Here is a 23,658-nt window from a genome sequence, read left to right as displayed (position 1 = left end):
CACATGTTGCTAGAGACAATATGCAGATGCAGTTCAAGGCCAATAACTCTGGTTTGAATAATTGTTGAATTATGCCCCTTCTATGATTAAGAAAAAAGCATAAAACAGATGAGCATGTGTGTTCGCTTTGAGGCGCTCTTGTTTTATTGTTAGACTGCATGTTCTTGTTCTCTTTTTAAATTAATTTGCTGGTAGGATTCTTGTCTATGATTTCTGTTTTAAAACAGCTCATTTGTCTTAGTGCACGAGTTCCCATTTTGCATGGTTATTTAAATAACATCCAGAGGCATGTTATAAATTTTATGTGATCACCTTCAGCTGCTGATAAAGCATAATTTATGTAAAAAAATAATAGTAAAAAGGGAAAAAAACCAGGCTGTAGAAAACTTACTGTATTTAGACTTCTTTGGTATTTTTTTTACAAGTTAACTTTGAAATTAGCAAAGTAAGTGAAATTTGGTAATAATTATTTTTATAAGAAAGCGTAAAAGTATAAAATCTGATGTACGCTTTAATCTGATACACCATAAATACGCACTTTAAATGTTAAATGAATTCGAAGTTCCTTTGATCTCAGTTAACACTGGTTCTCTTAATGTTTCTTAATTTCAGTGAGTGCTTTTTTATTGTTCTGAACTGTGTTTTCTTGTTAGTTTATATCCACTGTTGGTCTTAGTTTTAAATGCGCACTCTCAAGATATACCATTTTCACAGCTTTTTTATTTTTTGTTTTGGGAAGAGCAAATGTTTGGTAAATATCTGAAAACCAATGATAAAAGATTGCTGACAAAAGATCAGATCGCAGATTTTCATATTTCCTTTGAAAATTAATGTTTTATGGCTTAAACCGTTACAACTGTGTTGCAGATGGTAGATGTTTTTGCTTTACAGTACTATTTATGGGATTGACATTAAATAACTCAGAATTTCTCAGAATTTTCTTAAGAAATTTGAACATGAACAATATTCTTCCGTGACTTGCATAACATTAATTTTGTCTTTTTTAATAAAAGGCTGATCTATTTGATAATAAAACTTCAGAGTGTTATTTTTATAACATATATTTGCTGAGCTAGACATACAATTTTTAATCAATATTTATAATAAAGCTAGCAATAGTTTTCTGGTTGTTACAGATTTGAGTTTTAATTAAAAGTAAATGAAGGATAACTAGTTTTCTCAATATCTTGATGTAGTAGAATGAAATGTTCTGAACAATTAGCTTAATTGTCAACGTTTTTAAAACCATTGAATTTCGTAAGTCTTATAAGGCATCAGCGATTTATTTTAGGAACAGAAAATGGCCATTAAAAAAATGTCTCCAAGGAGTTCTAGAAAATATTCTGCCAATAAATTTTCCAAGAAAAGGCAAATTTGAGAATGAAGAAAAAAATACACATAAATTATGTTCCCAAGAAAAGTCAAACTGTTAGTTTCCTAAAATAAATAGCGAACAAATTTCATGATTTGAAGAAAAGTAAACCAATTATGTTCTCTATAAAATTGAAACTGTTAGCTATTCCTAAAATAAATAGCAAGCAAATAAAAAATTATTGGTTAAACTATAAATATATATATGTAAGTTATGTATTTCAGCTACGACTGTTGACCCAAATCTTGTGCAGGATTTATTCAACAATCCTTACACAGCGATGATTGATGCTACTTCCCGTCCCCACCTTTGCCTGCAGACGGATGGTTCCCTTGCAAACTGTTTATTCACCACACCACCATCTCCCAGTTTTAGTGTGAATACATGTAGAAACGTAGTTCAAGAGGTAAGTTTTTTAGCTTGTCTGTTTTTCAGAGAAAGAAAGTTCAAGTGGCACTCCTATTCAAAATCAATACATACTCATGTAAAACAAACAAAAAATTTCAGTGAGACACCCTCAACAAAATTTTTTGAGTGATACACCCTCAACTACTTACTAGATTATGCATTTATGGAAAATATTAATTACTATTAATGATATAATAAAATGTATTTAATAGCTGAAAACGCAAAAATATTAAATGATTGGTGAATGCTAAAAGATTTACTGCGATCTACTATCAGTCTCATAAGGTAGCAATACTGTGTTTTCTTCACATTTCTTTTAAATTAAACTTGGTATCCTTCATAAGCATCATCGTTTTCAACATTTGTTCATCCTTTTTGGTATATTAAAACATTTGTATTAAATGTGTTAAATCTTATTTGGGAGTAATAGTGCATCTTTTTACACTATTGTCATAGCCTTGGTGTCGTTGCTGGTAAGTGTTGCAATCAGCATCATTGACTTCAAAACCATTAACCTTGGCCATGATTCAGAAACTATTCGAGATATTCAAGTGAAACTTGGTACATGTATTGCAAGAGCCAATATGCACATGTTGTCAAAGCCTATAATTCTGACTTAAATAATTATCAAGAAATCTCCCTCTTTTACTAAACAAACAGACCAGACAAGCATTGTTGTTCACTTCACGAACCTCGTTTTAAAATCATGAATGGCAACACAGTCGAACATCTAGGCAACGTCCAAAATGCTTCGAGCTTCAGAAAATTTGAGCCAAGTCAGGGGATTCAATAAGACCCAAAATCTGGATTTTTTTATAATTCCATGTCTGATTTTTAGCTCTACTGGCCAAAGGCCAGAAGAGCTTATGCGATGGTAATGTGTACGTAGTATGTGCATCCGTGCGTCCGTGCGGTCGTGCGTCTGTAAACAATTGCTTGTGAACACGATACAGTCTTCAGTTTTGATTGTATCTCGATGAAACTTGTACAGTATCTAGATATCCATTAAAGCTTGGTTCCTTTCGAAAACCAGCAAGATCCGCCCATGAATGCCTAGATTATGGGCCATGAAAGTTTTAAAGAAATGCTTTCTATTTTTAGCCAGGTCTGCATGAGCGAATTCTATTTTTAGCCAAGTTTACATGTATATGTTAATTCAAGTCTAGAGTTAAGGGAGACAATTTGCAAGTCTAGGATTTTGAGAGACAATTTGCTTTTTGCTTCTTCAGTTGATTTTGTGAATTACTCTGCCTTGTTCTTGTTGAAAGCCCAAAGGCCATTTTTTAGCTTTAAGTTCTGTAGTTTGCGCATTCATCTTAACAAAATTGGTTGTGAATGTTTAAGTTATGCACCTGGTGTCATTACTGGCCACACTCAGGGTTCACAGGTTTGGTAAACATAAATCTGGAAAGGTTTGAAAATCTTTTTGTGTGTTCGTGCATCCATCTCAGCACAATTGATTGTGAATGTTTGTTCAAATTGATCAATGTTGTCCTAGGATGCCCTTGACTTTGACCTTTTGACCAACTTTTTTTAACTTTTAAAACTACAGAAAATTTTACTATGAGTACAGTTTTGAAAGCATTTTTTTTGTCAGATGACTTTTACTTGGCACATATTAAAATAGTTCATGCAACTAATCTGCTTACAATACTTTCTGGCTCAGATGTTGAACGTGCTACGTTTTCAGGTAACCCAAACACAAAACATAAACTATATGTCTGTTGCCTTTTACCCATACATACATGCTCTGGATTGATATGACCACAAAAGCCATGCCAGTAGAGCATAGGCCCTTTTGGGCCTCTTCTTAGAATTTTTCATAGAATTTGTAGGTAAAGTAAGGGGTTTGATGCACAGTTCAAAATGTTATTTACGTTTATTGTTTATATTCAACAAAAACAAGAGTCTATTGTAGGGGCGGCGCATGGTGGTGGTGGTGGTGGGGGGTTCTTGTAGAATGTTTTGTTTTTTCATACTAAATTTTAATCATTTTCCATGGCAAGTGGGAAGGCTTACTGTATGTACAAAAAATTGGTCTTTATGTCCAGTTTGAGCCAACAAGGAAATCAAGCCAACGGGGTTTGACTGTATACCGGTACTCTGACTGAAGTGATCTATGAGAAAAAACAACAATTTTTTGATTTTGTAATCCTGACTGAATGCAAAAGTGTAGTGTATGTTACTTTAATTAAAAGTGAAATGCCTTAAATTCCATGCTAGACAACCAGTTACAGAGGTGAAACAAAGGCTGTATTATTAAGACAACCAAGGCACTTGCTCATTTGAAGAATGACTGGAATATGCATGTGGATGACATGATTTATTGAATCAAATGCTTTCCTAGAAACAAGAAAAAAAGTTCCGATAGTTTAATAATTGACTGACATACTGATACCTTTATTAAGTTTAAGCTTTATTTATTTTACATCAAATTTGAAGAAAGTTGTGGTTAACTTTTGCTTAATCACCCACTTTGGCGCAATTCTGTGTAAGAGGGTAGTCATTTGTTTGAGGGGAAACCAGACTACCCAGAGCAATTCCACATGTCTGGCCTGTTGACCACAAACCAAACTCACTTTTATTTCAGGTTCGCTATTTCTTCACAACAAATGGAACGTTCGGAATATCGCAGGTTCAAGCTCAGTTTGTGTTTCGAGACATAATGGCGGCTGACCTTCCCCTATCACAGAGCTTCAGTGTGGCCTACAATACGGTGGGTATACATGGAATTGAATAAAAGTAACATCAACAGTTATATTTTAAGTCTAATGTGATATTTACATCACCTTCATCATATAGAGTATAAATTATAAAAAATGAAATCAAAAGGGAAAGATCAACCAGGCTTTACAAATTTTACTGTGATCAGACTTATAAGCCACGTTGGCTGTTAGTAAACAGTGGAACTAGTGAAATTTGGTAATGATATACAGTCATCTCAATTAGTCTTTTGGATGAACAAGCCCGAATTCATAGACATTGTACAACTGCTTGGCTTTACTTTTTTAAACAAGCCGGCAGCTGTATACAACCTAGAATTTGAGCAAGCCCTGAAATCATTTTACCTGTTTAGGGCTTGCGGGCGTGTGCTTATTGTGACCACTGGATTTATTTTATTATGGAAAAGCAAAGTATAACATGGAAACGTGCATCATTTAAAAACCTGAAGTACATTTTAATCTGATACAGCATACACACACATGTGCAGCATACTTGAAAAGTAAATTTGATGTTCTGTTTATCACTTTTTTTTTCTGATGGAAATGTTCTATAAGAATCATTTTTATTTCACTGATAAATCTCTATAAATACCTGGAAAGGATATAATAATATACTAATAATAATCTTTGAAAAGGAAAAAAGGACAATTTCAAATGTCAACTATTTTTGTAGAAACTGATGTGTAGCTTTACCATTGTTTTCCCTAAGAAATTGCTTGGTTCAAATACTACAATATTACTACAATAAAGTTGTTTCCATTTTGCAGCGTTAAAGCAAAGAGGAGGTGTCTTTATTTAATGTCATGACATTTTAGCTTTGGTTGCTGATTCCTTCCTGCGGTTCGCAGTGGTCGAAATTAACACAAGCCCGCAAGCCCTGCACTGGTAAAATGTCTTCCGGGCTTGCTCAAATTCTGAATTTTATATAGCAGGGCTTGTTAAAAAATTTGATGCCTAGCAATAGTAAAGGAATTCGGGCTTGTTCATCCAAAAGTCTAATTTCAATGACTGGGTTCGTGATATGAAAATAAAGGATGTTCATAGCACTTATTACTGCTCACTTATCGCAAAAAACATTTGTTATATCATTTTTGATATTCTTTGACATTACTATTGGTTTCTTATGAAAATAATTCTCTCTATAACCTTAGAATAAAAGTTCCCTAATTGTCATTTTATTTTTTATATAGAATGTCTGGCTTATTAATTTTCTAACTATGTGGTACTGTTGCTGAACAATGAAGTCTAGTTTTGAAAATAATTACATCATACCAATAGTGATAAATTACGACAACGTCATTAATGCTACTGGAAGGCAACATTTTGCTTTGAATAAGGACTTTAAACATAGATTACTTTTCTTTTTTTTTCACCATTTTTGATGCAACAAAGGGCAGTCTATACGGCTTAAAGAGCCCCACCTTCGTTTTATTACCAGAGTTTGATTATGTCTCTATATAAGAAGTTTTCAGTGTAATATAGTTTCATTATGATACTGGTATAATATTGTTCTTAAAGCTGCACTCTCACAGATTGACCATTTTGACAACTTTTGTATTTTATTAGAATGACGAATGTCGTATGGGCGGGCGTCAAACTCACCTATGAAACTGAATCATTTCAGTAAGGGTTGACATATCTTGACCAAACTTGGTCTGTAGGAAGAGTTTATGAATACCTTTCATGGGATTGAGTTGGATGTCCCCAGAGTCAAGGTCAAGGTCACTGTACCTAAAAATAGAAAAACGGTTGAAACTGAATAACTTTAGTGAGGGTTGACATATCTTGACCCAACTTGGTATAAAGAAAGGGTTTATGGATACCTATCATGGGATTGCGTTTGGGGTCCCTAGAGTCAAGATCAAGATCACTGTTACTAAAAATATAAAACGGTTGAAACTGAATAACTTTAGTTAGGGTTGACATATCTTGACCAAACTTGGTTTAAAGGAAGAGTTTAGGGATACCTTTCATGGAATTGTGTTTTGGGTCTCTAGAGTCAAGGTCAAGGTCACTGTTACTAAAAATAGAAAAACGGTTGAAACTGAATAACTTTAGTGAAGGTTGACATATCTTGACCCAACTTGGTATAAAGGAAGAGTTTATGGATACCTTTCATGGGATTGCGTTTGAGGTCCCTAGTTTGTCTTGGAATGAGCCAATTTTTGCCTAAATATCGAACAACCAGTGATGTAAGATTGCTGTATATTTCCGTTTGAAAATTAATGTTTTATATCTTTATTATTACTAATGCTTTTAGAAAAATGTATTAAACATATTTTTAAACATAAATATGAAAGCCTGCGATCTAATTTTTTATTAGCAGCCTTATATAAATGGTTTCCATACATTTTTGAAAAAATTGCTCATTCCAAGATAAAAAAAAGTTATCAAAACGTTCAGTCTGTGAGAGTGCAGCTTTGGGGACAAATATCCATGAGGTTGATGTTCACATCTATATCTAATGAAAACAGTGTATACAGTGCATACATAGCTGACCAACACTTACGATTCGAATGGCCATAATAAATGATCGATAATGCTCACAAAATGAATTATTTTCTCCAATAGGTCTATACTCAAGAACTTCTAACCAGTACGTAAATGAAATAACTATTTTCAGCTATCCAAAACAAAATATACATACACAGAAACAGAAGCTTAATTATCGCCAACACTCGCAAAAATGCACAAAATGTATTTCTCTCTATTATGACCATGTTCATAGAACTTTGTAATTATGTATTGCAACTGATAAAAAACAATGATATGGTTGGCCAGAAGTGGAACCCCAAATTACATCATAGACACCACTCCCATAGCCTATCCATCTTTTTCTCTAAGACAACACTCCCAAGCGTCTTGCCTGCTTATTATCCATATAATAATTCCAGTTGTCCAACACAAATGATATCATTGCAGGAAGTGGTAACCTGAGCTAATAGATCACCAACACTCACACACTCTATCAATTATTTCTTTCTAATAGGACCATGTTTAAGAACCTCTTACTGTGTACACCCATTTTGCAACTGACTGAAGAGATGGAAACCAAGGCTACACATTTTGCAATTCTTAAAAATAAAGGACCAAAATGCCAAAATACACTTACTCTCCTTGTGTTTGATTTCTTTATTTTAGCTGTCTGATACCAACGATACGGTTGCCCGAAGTGGAAACCCAGGCTACATTGTTGGCAAGCCAATTCCCTATGGCACTCTGAATGAGACAACCAATGCAGATGGAACCAAGACGTATCCTTTCACAATCTCTAATTCTATATTTATTGTGTTATAATGCCTTTAGCAAATTTCAGAACTATTAATTCATAAATGTAGACCATTTGTAATTTAATAAAAGTGCATTCCTGAGTCTGAGTCTCACCATGGACTTGAATTAATTGTCATGGCCCAAGATATTGACCTCAGGAACCCCCTCTTGCGGAAAGAGTGTTGGATCGATTGAGCTAACTGGCCTAAATATCTCTCGTGATGTGCGATATTATCGATTAATCGATATATGGCGATACACATCAAAAGTGAGGCAATCCTATGGATATTTTCTATTGTGTTATCAGGCATTTGTTTTGTCCATGGTGATGGTGTTTCCTTATTGCTTTAGTAATGAACATTTTTGTTTTTATGAACAAAATAATGATATTGTATTCAGGAAATGATTACTGTGCAACTTTTCATTAAATAAGGTCGTCATAATATCGATATTGTAGACTAACATGGAAAATAATAAGGCTGCAAAACCAGCAAAGAAGAATGAAAACATTATGACAGGTTATTAAAACAGGAAGTGAAATAATGATAATTGTACTGAAATGCATTTGAACAAAACACCATAATGACAAACAGTTTCTTAGGTAAGCACTTTTATTAAATTACAGAAAATCATCTTTATTCCATTTGTTTTACAAAAATGAATGCAAATAAATGTACTATTTAAATTTGTATTATTTAGAAAATTCATCATCAATACTCGATTTTAAGGTTAGTTACAATGAAATGAAGATTTGCAGTTATTATACAGTTGAACCCTGTTGGCTCGAACTCCTAGGGACCGGTGAAAATACCTCGAGCCTCGGGAATTCGAGCCAAGCGGAAATGCTTACATTGAGAATAAAGAAATCTGTCCTTCACCTACAGTTCGAATTAACGAGGGAATCGAGCCAAGCGAGTTTGAGCCAATTGGTTTCGACTGTACTTGAATCTGTTCGTAATCTTTGACCCTGACATCATTATTTGATGGCTCCGCATGGTGAAAACTTGTTTATCTCAGTCAGTTGGAACTTATTGTGTAGTGTCTTAATGGTTCAGAAGGGTTGGGCTGCTCTGCGATTCTTAATCATTAAAATTCTACAAAATTAAAAATTAAAATTCTACAAAATTAAAAATTAAAATTCTACAAAATTAAAAATTAAAATTCTACAAAATCAAAAAGAAAAATGGTCGCCCGAGGTCTGGCGATCATATTCTTAATACACATGTCATGTATTTAACATTTGAACATAAAATGTTCTTAAATATACCTACAAAACTTCAAGTTCTTTCCTTTCAAAATGTTTGAACAGTTTGTAATTAAAAGTAAGCAGATTTGCTGGCATTTAACCTTTGAACATTAAATAAAATGAATTTACCTACAAAACCTTGAGTTGTTTCCTGTCAAAATTTTTATACAGTTTTTAATTCAGAGTTAGCAAAATTGCAATATGAACAGCAAACTATTCCCCTTAACCCCACTGTAGTCAGAACATAATTCTTGCAAGTGTCGAAGATGGGTTGACCCTTGTGCGGCCCACAGTGATTGGTGATTGCGGCACATCCACGATGTCACGAGTGCCCTTACGCTTCGGGGAGGATATGCGTACGGGGTGTTTTGTCAGGTAAGCTCCTGAACACGCATTATAATGACCTAATAAATACTATTGTTTGTAGGTAAAATCAGCGTTTTAAGGTTTTACGGCATTCTGCATTATTTTAGTTTCGGGACCATCAAAAGCCACCAAAAATGCATGTGAAAGTTTCTCGTAACAAAATCGCAAAATTCGAACTAAAAGAGCTTGCTAAACTAAAATCTAAGCCATTTAGGTGTGCCACTAATATCATTGACAAACCACAACAGCCAAAACCGGGAATGCCAATGCATTTAGTGATTACTTCAAATCCATTGAGTTTAGAGCATTTTATTTTAGCTCGATTATGTAGAAAGCTTGCTTATTTAAGAAACGCTCTCACATATGGTTTGTCAAACCAATTAGTTTAGAAGTGAATGTTATTAAAACTCTGCCTATGTATAATAAAACTCAGAAATATGGATAATAAAACTAAGCATGATGTAAATTAGTAATAGAAAGAACCGAGGTATGATATATTCTTTGAAACACATGCTTGTATTAAAATGAGTATTCAGATTTAAAAATAACTGTATTAGCACCTGCTCATCCAAAACATTATCATCAGCTCTAAGGCACCTTGTTTTTCTTCTTGAAAATACTGTGATGGATGGGCTTATCAACAGTATACAATAGTCACACCTACTTAACGCTAGCTCAACCCCTTATTGGTGGTGCAAAGAAAATGAGCTGTCAAAACTTCCGTGATCTACTCTACAGCGCCACTACTACTTCATTGCTCCATCACTAAAGCAACAGTGCCACCACTTTAATAAAATATGTTCATATTTCCTTTTTAAGAAGAATGTGTAAGTTTTGATGTCAGGGTTCGAATTTAGACTCGCATACTCACAAAATGCGAGCGACATTTACAAATTGCGAGTGACTTTTATTCAAGCTCGCAAAATTCTGCGAGTGGCTTTTTCTAGACCACAAAATGTTAAAAGGAGAGTAGAATAAACATGAACTTAACTCCGCTACGTAGTCAAGTGTAAACAGCCTATAAGTGGCATGTTTACACTACCAGTATAAAGAAGACAGTACGGAGTCACGCTCTAGTAAGTTTTCAAAAATAGAACAAATACGGAAAAGGCCGAGTTTTATCTCGAATCTTTCCGGGATGCTCCGAGGCGTGTATTATACAAAGTGAATACAAATGACGTAATCACCTAGCTCAATCATTGGCTAAATTTAGCGCTTTCGCGCACTATATGTAAACTCCATCATCCTTTGAATATATTTTCGCCCAACTGTCAAAATGAATAGACTTCGTCGATCGATATATTTCATGGTCCAAAGTATCCACACTACATTTACTGTTGCTTTTTTTATTTCAAATTTATAATGTTATTGATTTTAAACTACAGACTTAATGAAATCTATAGCGTGCATGTCGAATGGGTATTAACTTACCCGATGGCGAGGGTAAATATACAAAGTGAACAATGTCAAATTATTGGACAGCTTTGTTGTCAAAAAGCTGCCAGCATCAGATGAGTCTTTCCATACCCCCCAAATAGAATAAAGTTCTAGTAGTCAAGTCACTCAAGATTGATACTTTTTAATATTCATAATATGTCTTAGGTGTAAGTTTCTACTTTAATTAGACAATAGTATAAGGGAATAAAGCAAATAATAAAATTGCAAGTCGATTTTTCATTTTGCGAGTTGCCTCAAAATGCACTCGCAAAATTTTGCGACTGCTCCTCAAAGTTAAATTCGAACCCTGGATGTGTACTGGTGTTTACAATGATATAAATAACAGTTCTATTTTCTTTGCCAGAATATTCTTGACAGTGTGTCTATGCACCGAAATGTATTTGAAATGCTAGCCAATCTCAAAATATGAACAAGCCTGTACTGGGAGGAAAGCTCCTTGCATCACGATTGGTATAATTTTGAAACAGAATCATTGCCAACCTGCAGTCAAAGTGTTCTTACACGGTACCACATTCTCTGATATACAAATATCTCCAGGTAATAAAAATATCAGATAAAATATAAATCATACTTATATATGTAAAAATAAACAATAGGCTCAGCTGCACCAGGGAAGTCTCGACAGCTCATTTTCTTTGCACAACAGATAAGTGGTGGAGCTTGCGTTCTGATTTTTTTAAATATGTCTGCTTTTCGAAGAAACAATCTGACATAGCCTAGGTGTTGTTGTCATTGTTTGAGTGCAAAAACTTTCACCTTGGCCATAACTTTAAAATCGGTTAAGATATTCGTATCAAACTTGGTTCAATTGTTGCGAGAGTAAATACACATTTGAACCGCAAGGCTCATAACTATAGCTTTAATAATTATTTGGTTATTCCCATTTATTAAAGATGCACTCTTATACAATTGTTATATACCAAAAAGGATGAACAAGTGTCGAAAACAATAGATCTTATAGAGGATACCGAGTTTAATTTGAAGGAAATGTGCAGAAAACATGGTATTCCTACATTATGAGACCATAGTAGATCGCAGTAAATCATTTAGCATTCACCTCATTTAAATAGTTTTGCGCTTTCAGCTATTAAATACATGGTTATAATATTGTTAATAGTAATTAATATTTTTCATAAGTGCATTATTTAGTAAGTTGTTGAGGGTGTATCACTCAAAATTTATGTTTGTCTTACATGTGTATGTATTGGTTTTGAATATGAGTGTCACTTTTACAAAAAATCAACACAAAAGCATTTTCTTTTGCTCCGCAGCACTGTATTTAGCATTCATCAGGCAGCAACTTGGTGGTAGTACATGTCCTTAAGTAAATGAAAAGTTCCACCACACTTCTCCAATTTCTGTTTCAAAACATACAAGTCATTTTGTTGATGTGTTTTGCACCAAAGATGAGGAAATATTGAAATGCCATAACCGCTTTCAGCGGTCAGATTCAGCTGTTTGAACAGTTTTTCAAAAAGTCTTTGATCTTAGTTTCAGTTCAGTCTTACAGTGGAATTCATGTAGTTTGGGGCATGCCTCTTTTACAATAAGTGTCACATGATATGTATACATTAAATGGTTTTAAAAAATTTGTGTCAATAAAACATTTTCAATTTCCAGATGTGCAATGTTTGTGTGGCAATAAGACATGAAAAGTAGACAAGTGATATATGAGCAAAATAAATTATCATAAAGGAAATGAGATGGAAGCTTTGAAGGTTATACTGTGTGTCTCGTTTCTATCACCAAGTAATGGTTAAAGAAGCACTATTACTTACCAATAAGATTTAACACATTTAATACAATTGTTTTAATATACCATAAAGGATGAACAAATGTCAAAAACAATGGTACTTATGAAGGATACCAAGTTTTATTTAAAAGAAATTTGCAGTGCAAAAAACACAGTATTGGTACCTCATGAGACCTTTATAATAGATCACAGTCAATCTTTTAGCACTCACCATGCGATTTCATCTCTTAAAGCTGCACTCTCACAGATTTACCATTTTTACAACTTTTTTATTTTTTGTCTGGGAAAGAGCAAATTTTTGAGTAAATATCTGCAAACCAATGATATAAGATTGCTGAACAAAAATCAGATCGTAAATTTTCATATTTCCGTTCGAAAATAATGTTTTATAGCTTAAACCGTTACTAAAGGTTTAAAAAAAATGCATAAAACATCAATTTTTGAACTTAAATGTAAAAATCTGCGATCTGATTTTTTGTCAGCAGTCTTTTATAACTGATTTCCATGGATTTTCGCCAAAATTGACTCGTTCCAAGACAAAAAATAAAACAGTTGTCAAAACGTTCAATCTGTGAGAGTGCAGCTTTGAATACACAGTTATAATATTGTTAATAGTTATAAATATTTTCCAAAAATGCATTATTTAGTAAATAGTTGAGGGTGTATCACTCAAAATTTACATTTGCTTCACACGTGTTTGAATAAGAGTGTCACTTAAGTATGTACTTACAAAAAAAGAATGTATGATGTTATGCAGTCGCAAAACAATTTATTTGCGTAAGTACATACTTTCTTTAAGTTTTTTTTGTAGTCTACATAATATTGTATAAACTTTAACCAACTTACTGGGCCAGCCACTGTTTATATCTACTACTTCACCTGATTAAAGTCAAGATAGGCTGACTGCTGATTTACTGAAATGAATGTAATTGGAAAACTTGAGAAATACTGCCATCTCATTGGACAAAATGACTACTTATTTAATGATAATGCTGAGTGTTCTCTTGTATTTCTAACAACTATTTGAGGCAACTGTTTAAGCTGTACTTGTTCATATTTAAATATCTGAGCGCATCATCAAATATTTCACGTTTAAAAGTTAACAACGATATCGTTAATCTTGTTGTTAACTTTTACAAAGTTCTTAACAATCGGCCCATTGTCAATTACAGCTTTAAGTATTGCTACGACTAAGATCTGTTAATGAAAAACAGCCCCAGATGGTTCAAGTACCAATAAACATATCATTAATGATTATGTGAATCAATTTTACCGCAGGATGAATGTTTCCACCGTAACTGATGCCCAGTGCCAATTTATCCAGAATACGATTGTTCAAACGCTTGAAGGAGTGAATGCCCGTGAAAACAACAGGTTTGTGGCGACATTCGGAAACACGGTCGATACCAGTGTTGGGGACTGGGTTCGAGTCATTGTCAGCAACAGGCCAGGACCTACAGATGCCGCGGTAAGTAAATATTTTAACCATTAATTCATTTTCTTTATTATATGATTTCTGATTGTTTTTAAAGTATTGTTTGTGAAATGTTTCAAACAGCATAACATTTTTGGTATTTATTTAATGTTTTGAAAATGCAGTATACAGCTTTCTTTGTGAGAAGACCAAAATTCAAAATATTACCTGGATTTTTTTGTTTAAACTGTAAAAAATGATACTTGAAGATAAGTGTATGATTTTTAGTCCAAAACATTTCATCGAAAAATGAAGGTTTGTGGAATAGCAGTCATCAAAATTAGTCTTTTGGTGCAGAGCTTGGGGCAAATGCTAATTTCGACCACTGGAATGGCGAATACAGGATGGGTGGGCGTTAACAATTCTGTGTTGAAGTTTTTATTCCACGTTAAAAAGTAAATAGTTTTTATTCAATTGTTATGGAACTTAGTCAGAATACTGGTCTAAAATTTGTTTTGAACAATTGTGAGTATGGATCACCTCGGGTAAATAACTAGGTCACTCGGTCAAATCTTAGGAAATATTTTCCCAGTGTCATCAAAACTCTTTTTTTTTCATGAACAATTTCAAGTTCTTTTCCTCCAGGATATTATAGTTACATTAAAGTAACTTAGAATTTTAGCAAAAAAATATTTTTTTTCTGCAGGATAATTTAAATAAAATCTCCAATTTTCATAACATTTGGTAAGTTTACATACATACACATACACACACACACACACACACACACACTAGAACACACACCACTGACCCATTATCACTTCAGTCAATGATTGTATTTTCAGGATCTTTATATTTTGTTTCTTTGGTGTGTCATCTGGGTCAAACATTCCTGGGGTTAGGTCTCTGGGACTTTTAGGAAAAGCTGATGTATTTATTAAATGTTCATTTTACCTCACACAAATGGAATAGTTTTTGTTGATCTTCATGTCAATTGATCAGGCTATTTGTATGAACAATATCCTTGATAATATAAATATGGGTCTTTTTGGTAACAAACTAGGTCACTAGTTTAAATCTTATGTTTGCAAAATTTCATTGTCAAATATAAAATCTGACTTTGACATTGGCGTCTTGTCGTATTATTTGACCATGCACATAACCAATGCTTGCGTAAGCATTTCTCGATTCAGACTAGATTATTGCTAGACAAATAATTGTAGTTATTTTATTAAAAAAATAATTGGTGTTATTATTCTGACTAAGACTTATTTATGACATATGGTACCTGAACCGTATCATGTTCTTCGTCTCATTGTGACTTTTTTTCTGAATAAACACTCCCTGAAAGTAAGCACTGTTCCATATTTGACCTTGACCAAATTTGATGACATTTAGTCAAGAAAGTAGAAATATTTTTGCTTGGCACACAACGCCTTTGTCTGTGATTATTATTATTATGTCCAATTATGTATAATTATGGTTATTTACTGTACCTGCTATAAGGCTGCATTCTCACAGACTGACAGTTTTGATATTTTTATAGTTTTTGTCTCAGATTCAGCTGATTTTGGCATTAATGTCTTCAATTCAGTCATACAAGTTAACTCACAATAGAACAGATCTCATTTATTTGGGAAAATGAGAAAAAATTTCTTAAAGCGTTAGTAACACTTTTAGTCATCAAATTTCAATTTTCGAATGTAAGAATATAAACACTGCGATGTGATCTTTTGTCAGCCATCTTGTATCACTGGTTTTGAGACATTTACGCAAAAATTGGCTCATTTCAAAACAAGACAAATAAAAAACCTCTTAAAAACGGTCAATCTGTGAGGGTGCAGCTTTAAATGGAGCTACTGGTATCTGTCTTGGGTAATTTTGTATGTACATGACACATGGAAAGGTTTTAAATTGCATTAAAGGGACACGAGACGAGGTTGATGCAGACAAATATATTGTTTTAATTTTAATGGATTATTATGTTTAACTCATCTGACTTTTAAGATCAAATTCAACAAATTGCTACGATTTGTGTACAAATAAAAAAATATAAGCAATATTTTTGCACTTTTTTGACTGGGGAGTTTTGGGGAACGTAGCTAATAATCGAAAAAAAAAAAAAAAGTTATAAAGGCTGTTATTTTCTTTACACAAATTATATGCTTTTTTTTGTTTTTATTATCAAAGTCATGTCGGTCAAAAGCTATTCATAGCTTATGTTAAACTGTTGATGATAGTACCCGACAATAAATAAATATTGACTTGACTTGACTTGACTTCAAATGAGTTTAGCATAAAAAAATGTATTTAACTTTAAAACAAATGTTTTCATCAACCAATGTAATCAGTGTCCCTTTAAAAGAAGAAGCAGATGAGAAGATTTTGACCATCACCCCTTGAAACACTATTTATTTTAATTATTTATTTCAGAATGCAGAGTAGGCAATTTTTAGGGATGGTATGAAAACATGTACTCCCAATATGTTTATGGCCCTCCTATTTTCAAAGAAAAAAAGACGAGGCATTTTGAAAGTATTCTTTTCATTGATGTCATGCAAAAAAATGGCCATAGTTGAAAAACTGTGGACGATATTTACATGGAACCTGATACACATGTTGACTGACAATATTCATATGTATGGCCAGTGCTGTAACACAATATCTATGAAGAAATGTCCCTTGATAAGAAATACTGAATGTGTGTTGGCATCTGTATGATGTGATTTAATTTTACTACCCCTCAAAATGTTATCATTCTCTCTTAACAGGCTGTTCTGGGAGAGAAGTGCCGACTCAGAATGGGGCTTCACATCCAGATTCTCTACGCGAATGTCGGAGCCCTGGCTCTCCCGCAGAGGAGAATTATAGGTGTGGCACTTATGTATGATGACGCAAGGGATGTCGAGTATAGGGTAGGTATATCATGTTACTTACATTTAACACAATGTTGATTGTCATTCTACCGTTCATTTGACCAATAAAGGGATTACATATAAGGGGTGAGAATGGTCTAGTGGTATAGGTGCCTGCCTCTCACCCAGATGGTTGTGGGTTTGATCCCCACTAGAGTGAGAATGGTCTGGTGGTATAAATGTCCGCCTCTCACCCAAGAGGTTGTGGGTTTGATCCTCACTAGAGTGAGAGTTGTTAAGTAGTAAGTTTGGGCCTCTTACCCAAGACGTTGTGGGTTCAATCCCCACTAGAGTGAGAGTTGTATAGTGGTATAAGTGTCCGCCTCTCACCCAAGAGGTTGTGGGTTTGATCCTCACCAGAGTGAGAGTTGTTAAGTAGTAAGTTTTGGCCTCTTACCCAAGACGTTGTGGGTTTGATCCCTACCAGAGTGAGAGTTGTATAGTGGTATAAGTGTCCGCCTCTCACCCAAGACGTTGTGGGTTTGATCCTCACCAGAGTGAGAATTGTTAAGTAGTAAGTTTGGGCCTCTTACCCAAGATGTTGTGGGTTTGATCCCTACCAGAGTGAGAGTTGTATAGTGGTATAAGTGTCCGCCTCTCACCCAAGACGTTGTGGGTTCGATCCCCACTAGAGTGAGAGTTGTATAGTGGTATAAGTGTCCGCCTCTCACCCAAGAGGTTGTGGGTTCGATCCTCACCAGAGTGAGAATTGTTAAGTAGTAAGTTTGGGCCTCTTACCCAAGATGTTGTGGGTTTGATCCCTACCAGAGTGAGAGTTGTATAGTGGTATAAGTGTCCGCCTCTCACCCAAGACGTTGTGGGTTCGATCCTCACCAGAGTGAGAATTGTTAAGTAGTAAGTTTTGGCCTCTTACCCAAGATGTTGTGGGTTTGATCCCTACCAGAGTGAGAGTTGTATAGTGGTATAAGTGTCCGCCTCTCACCCAAGACGTTGTGGGTTCGATCCCCACTAGAGTGAGAGTTGTATAGTGGTATAAGTGTCCGCCTCTCACCCAAGAGGTTGTGGGTTCGATCCTCACCAGAGTGAGAATTGTTAAGTAGTAAGTTTTGGCCTCTTACCCAAGACGTTGTGGGTTCAATCCCCACTAGAGTGAGAGTTGTATAGTGGTATAAGTGTCCGCCTCTCACCCAAGAGGTTGTGGGTTCGATCCTCACCAGAGTGAGAATTGTTAAGTAGTAAGTTTTGGCCTCTTACCCAAGATGTTGTGGGTTTGATCCCTACCAGAGTGAGAGTTGTATAGTGGTATAAGTGTCCGCCTCTCACCCAAGACGTTGTGGGTTCGATCCCCACTAGAGTGAGAATTGTATAGTGGTATAAGTGTCCGCCTCTCACCCAAGAGGTTGTGGGTTCGATCCTCACCAGAGTGAGAATTGTTAAGTAGTAAGTTTGGGCCTCTTACCCAAGATGTTGTGGGTTTGATCCCTACCAGAGTGAGAGTTGTATAGTGGTATAAGTGTCCGCCTCTCACCCAAGACGTTGTGGGTTCGATCCTCACCAGAGTGAGAATTGTTAAGTAGTAAGTTTTGGCCTCTTACCCAAGATGTTGTGGGTTTGATCCCTACCAGAGTGAGAGTTGTATAGTGGTATAAGTGTCCGCCTCTCACCCAAGACGTTGTGGGTTCGATCCCCACTAGAGTGAGAGTTTTATAGTGGTATAAGTGTCCGCCTCTCACCCAAGAGGTTGTGGGTTCGATCCTCACCAGAGTGAGAATTGTTAAGTAGTAAGTTTTGGCCTCTTACCCAAGACGTTGTGGGTTCAATCCCCACTAGAGTGAGAGTTGTATAGTGGTATAAGTGTCCGCCTCTCACCCAAGAGGTTGTGGGTTCGATCCTCACCAGAGTGAGAATTGTTAAGTAGTAAGTTTTGGCCTCTTACCCAAGATGTTGTGGGTTTGATCCCTACCAGAGTGAGAGTTGTATAGTGGTATAAGTGTCCGCCTCTCACCCAAGACGTTGTGGGTTCGATCCCCACTAGAGTGAGAGTTGTATAGTGGTATAAGTGTCCGCCTCTCACCCAAGAGGTTGTGGGTTCGATCCTCACCAGAGTGAGAATTGTTAAGTAGTAAGTTTGGGCCTCTTACCCAAGATGTTGTGGGTTTGATCCCTACCAGAGTGAGAGTTGTATAGTGGTATAAGTGTCCGCCTCTCACCCAAGACGTTGTGGGTTCGATCCCCACTAGAGTGAGAGTTGTATAGTGCTTACAGTGTGCGCCTGTAAAAGTGTATGTATTTATGTTAAAGTGTGTATGTATTTATGTTTTAGTACATATGCATTTATGTTACAATGCATATGTGGTTATGTTACAGTACCTATATATTTATGTTACAGTGCATATGTATTTATCTTACAGTGGGTATATATTTATTTTACAATATGTATATATTAATGTTACAATTCATATGTAATTATGTTACAGTGTGTATGTATTTATATTACAGTGCGTACCTATTTATGTTACAGTGCGTACCTATTTATGTTACAGTGTGTATTATTTAATGTTAAAGCGAGATGCATTTATGTTACAGTGCGCAGGAGCAGCTTGCAACACTGGTGTCACTGATACCCAGTTATTCGAAGTGAGCCAGTCCGTCTCGTTTGTCGACGTCTCGCAACCCGCAACAGGCTTTCAGGGAGAGCCCCCTATTTTCATCGCCCGTGTACCCAATGACTTCTTCTACCCGTTCCTGGTTTACTCTTCAGCAGGGGTATCTGCTCATTCGGCACAAACTGTGCTTTATCCCCTGTTTACATGTGTTATAATGGTTTATACTAAACTGGCAGCATGTCGGTCATGATTCATGTAGTTTTTATAGAATCTCTGTATACTAAAGAAATTTGTGATAATTAACTGCCATTGGTCGCACTTGGAGTGACATTGTGAAAAATTATGTTCTATGTATCTTTCCTTATGTGTATAACATTACAGGTAGTATTTATGGTTATAGGAAGTCATAAAAACAAATCGTGAAATTGTAGGAAAGAACACCACTCCTTGCTTGACACTTGTTGTTATTAGAAATATATAACATGTGTAGAACCATGTGCTGGTATTTATTGAGGTTTCAGCAATTTATTTGAAGACAAAGTGTTATTGCATGACCTCTCTTAATCTTTTAGTACTGTATACTGAGGTGATACACTAAACAACAGATGAATGGTAAATGTTAATGAAATGTGCTTCAATTTTGAATCAGGGCTTCCATTAAAGAAAGTTTGGAAGTATATTTCTCAATAAAAGTGTGCCCAAACTTCCAAAATTGAATCATTGGAAGTTCAAAAACTTCCACTTTTTTTTTTTTGGGGGGGGGGGGGGAGAACTTTCAAATGTGAAGGTTTGGAAGTTCAGAGTGCTAAAATCTTGTCTCAAAGTTACTTAATGGCCACATTTTTGTGTCTTGAAGTTAAATAAAAAAAAATAAATACAATATTGTGAAATTCGCAAAAGTTAAAATTACAATTATTTAATATCAAAAGTATTTGGTTGGAAAGAAGTGGAAATTCTTAGAAACATCTACTTCCATAAATCAGAGGAAAATGTCCAATATTGATGTCAAGGAAATTCATACTTCCAGTTTAAAATTCTTAAAGTGACACTCTTACTCAAAATCAATACATACACATGTAAAACAAACATACATTTGAAGTGATACACCCTCAACTACTTAGTAAATAATGCATTGTTGCAAAATATTAATTACTATTAACAATATTATAACTGTATTTAATAGCTGAAACGCAAAAAATTACATTATTGGTATTTGTGAATGCTAAAAGATTTACTGTGATTTACTATGGTCTCATAAGGTAGAAATACCGTATTTTCTGCGCATTTTTTTTAAATTAAACTCGGTAACCTTCATGAGAACCATTCTTTTCGACATTTGTTCATCCTTTTGGGTATATTAGAAAAATTGTATTAAATGTGTTAAATCTATGTTGGGAATAATAGTGCATCTTGAATGGAAGCCCTGTTTGAATATCGTTACACTATTTAACTGTTGAATGAGAATTATGCGGTTTTCAAGTCAGTTTGTTCTGAATTCATGTACTGTAAATTAAGGATACAGTTAAAATGTAGTGAAATGAAGGATTTTATGGCCATCTTATTAAAAATCTATCAGGGGATTGTGTTTTCAAAATTACATTTCTGAGTAGTTATACAATAAATTTCAAAAGTTATAGTTTGATTTCTCAGTTCAGATAAAGTTTTTAATTTTTATTTTACAACTTTCATTTTCTTTTTAACATTGACTTGAAATTGAAGTGAAATTCTTAATCTTTTTTTTATATTTTGTCATACGCACGTCAGTAAGTTAAAATTCTTAATCTTTTTTTTATATTTTGTCATACGCACGTCAGTAAGTTACTACTAGAAAAGCGATTTGAATTTTTAGATAAAAGTAGTAATAATTATTAAGACTAGTATTCTAAAGTTTGTACTAATTTTATTTAGCTCAATTGTGACTTAAGCTTATAGATTATTGAATCACCCTTGAGTCTGTTTCCCTAGTAGAATCCAGTAGTACCATTACTAGTGTCCAGTATATGATATAAACACAGTTATTTGATGCATTAAAAATTCCTTGGGCTTAACATATGTTAATCCAAAGCTTTAAAAAAAAAAAAGATCCTTGAGGCTTATGTCAAAATCCCTGACTATTCTTAACAAAATCTCCTGGGCTAATGTTAAAATCCGCTGCTTTTCTAAACAAAATACCCTAGTTTCTTATCAAAATCGCCTGGAAATATGGCATCTATGTAACTGTTTCCTGCAATTCTTTAAATTTATTAAATTTACTGTATGACAAACACTTCCAATTTTCAAACTTAGTTTGATTTTGGATATGGGTCACGTTGCAGCTGAGTGGTCAGAACCACTAAGAAAAAGGTATGAAGCTAGTACCATGTATTTGTATAATATATTATATTTAGTGTGTTATGAGGTTTGACTGAAATATTTAAATTTTGCTCAGATGTGTACTTCGTTGCATTCCGTCCATAAGAAGATGCTTGATTGACTGTAGCTATTTATTAAGGCCACAATTCATTCATAGTTTGTTTGATGTTTCCCTACCCTCATCTGGCCAAAGGCAAGAAGCCATAAGCATTTCAGTGTGCTACCACGAAAAAGTCATACAAAGAAGTCATGCTTGTAGAGCATAGGCCTTCATGGGCCTCTTGTTTTTTTGATAATTTTTCCCTACTTACCTTTAATTTCGAAATCAAAATAAATAAATATGAACACCAGGAAGGCTTTAGAGACTTTCTGGTCGCAGGTATTTTTGTGATTTGGTCGGGACACAGAGCAAAATATTTATCAATTTTGGCCTTATATTATTTAAATGAGTTATTGCTACAGCTATCATATTGATATTACTGTTTTGTATTGATGGTGTCATTATTTATAGATATTAAAAGATGAAACAACATCATTGTTTTGATCCATGTAACTTTGAATAATTGCTGAAGACATTATAGTTATTGCATGGCCTCCTGTGTGACAGTACATATTGTCAACATAAGGGAAATACTGTTATCGGAGGGCAGGCGAAACCAGGGACAATTTTTACCCGAATGTGGACAATATGTACTGTCACACCGGAAGACATCCTATATTTATTTTATTATATGGGACATAATTACATATGGTCTTTTTACCATTTCACAATTTTCAAGTTGAATCAATTTATTCTGTATTCATTTCTGTAATAATTGATAGAAGTCTAAAAATGTATCAGTATTGATATACAACAAGTTGCAAACACCGGAAGTAAAATAAGTGCTTTCCACCTCAGACTTGGGAAACCTAAAATGCCTATTTTTTTGACACACATGCTATGTGACATTATCGCGTCAACTGGTCAAAACCGTACGGTCAGTGTGTGGTTGTATGAATTGCCCATGATTGGTATTTGAGAATTCAACACTGCAAAGTCACATAAATATAACAAAGGTGTTCATGCGTCCGTTGAGTGACTGTAACTAGCACAGTTTCTTCAAACATTGTGTTGGAAGAAAATACAGATATATTGTAGATTTCTGAGCGTTTCAACGGACCAAAACATTATGGCTGTGCAAAAAAAAAAAATGCTTTAAAAGACTTATATAGATTTATTCTAGCAGTTTAATTATTTCAAGATGTCCAGTTGTTGGCAATTTTTGTAACGGAACATGCCGTTTCTTCTTAAATGCAGAGTTGGAAATGACCCATTGCCATACCTTTCTCAAATCCTTCAAAATACCATCTTCATTATGGTTGAGCTATTTAGTGTAAAATGTAATTTAGTTGGCACTTACTGCTATGTACAGCAACACCCCAGGTTTAAGCAAGGAACTGTTGAATATTATTTTAAAATCTGTCCATACAAGGGAAAGTTACAGCCCGGACACGACAACCTATACTCTATGTCTTATATGCAGCACTCCATTGTGAATAAATACTAAGTGTGACCTTGACCTTAGAGGTAGGGTCTTGCACGCGACACATCGTCTTGGTATGTGGAACACATCTGGCAAGTTATTTTAAAATCTGTCCATACAAGGGAAAGTTATTGAGCCGGACACACGGACGGACCGTGCGATTTTAATATGCCCACCTTCGGGGGTATAAAAAAACGAGCTTAGACACAAATAATTACCTATTAACTTTAACCTTAAAACTAACTTTGAGCTTAAGACAATCTGACGTAAGCTAGTAGCTCAGTGAATATA

The 23,658-nt window shown here is 34.6% G+C and overlaps 1 protein-coding gene across 1 annotated transcript in view; it reads left to right on the top strand.

Moving 5' to 3' along the window:
- LOC128232819 (tectonic-3-like) overlaps nucleotides 1-22,376 on the top strand; it is a 30,900-nt gene extending 8,524 nt beyond the window's left edge. Inside the window, exons 7-13 of the mRNA XM_052946568.1 lie at nucleotides 1,597-1,778; nucleotides 4,371-4,496; nucleotides 7,645-7,757; nucleotides 9,257-9,394; nucleotides 13,875-14,064; nucleotides 16,782-16,925; nucleotides 19,473-22,376. Coding sequence (XP_052802528.1) covers nucleotides 1,597-1,778; nucleotides 4,371-4,496; nucleotides 7,645-7,757; nucleotides 9,257-9,394; nucleotides 13,875-14,064; nucleotides 16,782-16,925; nucleotides 19,473-19,742 — 1,163 coding nt within the window. The 3' untranslated portion in view covers nucleotides 19,743-22,376. The remainder of the gene's footprint in view (nucleotides 1-1,596; nucleotides 1,779-4,370; nucleotides 4,497-7,644; nucleotides 7,758-9,256; nucleotides 9,395-13,874; nucleotides 14,065-16,781; nucleotides 16,926-19,472) is intronic.
- The last annotated feature ends 1,282 nt before the right edge of the window (nucleotides 22,377-23,658 follow it).

This window comes from Mya arenaria, chromosome 4, assembly GCF_026914265.1.
Source record: "Mya arenaria isolate MELC-2E11 chromosome 4, ASM2691426v1".
Lineage (NCBI taxonomy): Eukaryota > Metazoa > Mollusca > Bivalvia > Myida > Myidae > Mya > Mya arenaria.
The sequence above is the reverse complement of the archived record's forward strand: the minus strand, read 5'-3'. Positions and strand labels throughout refer to the sequence as shown.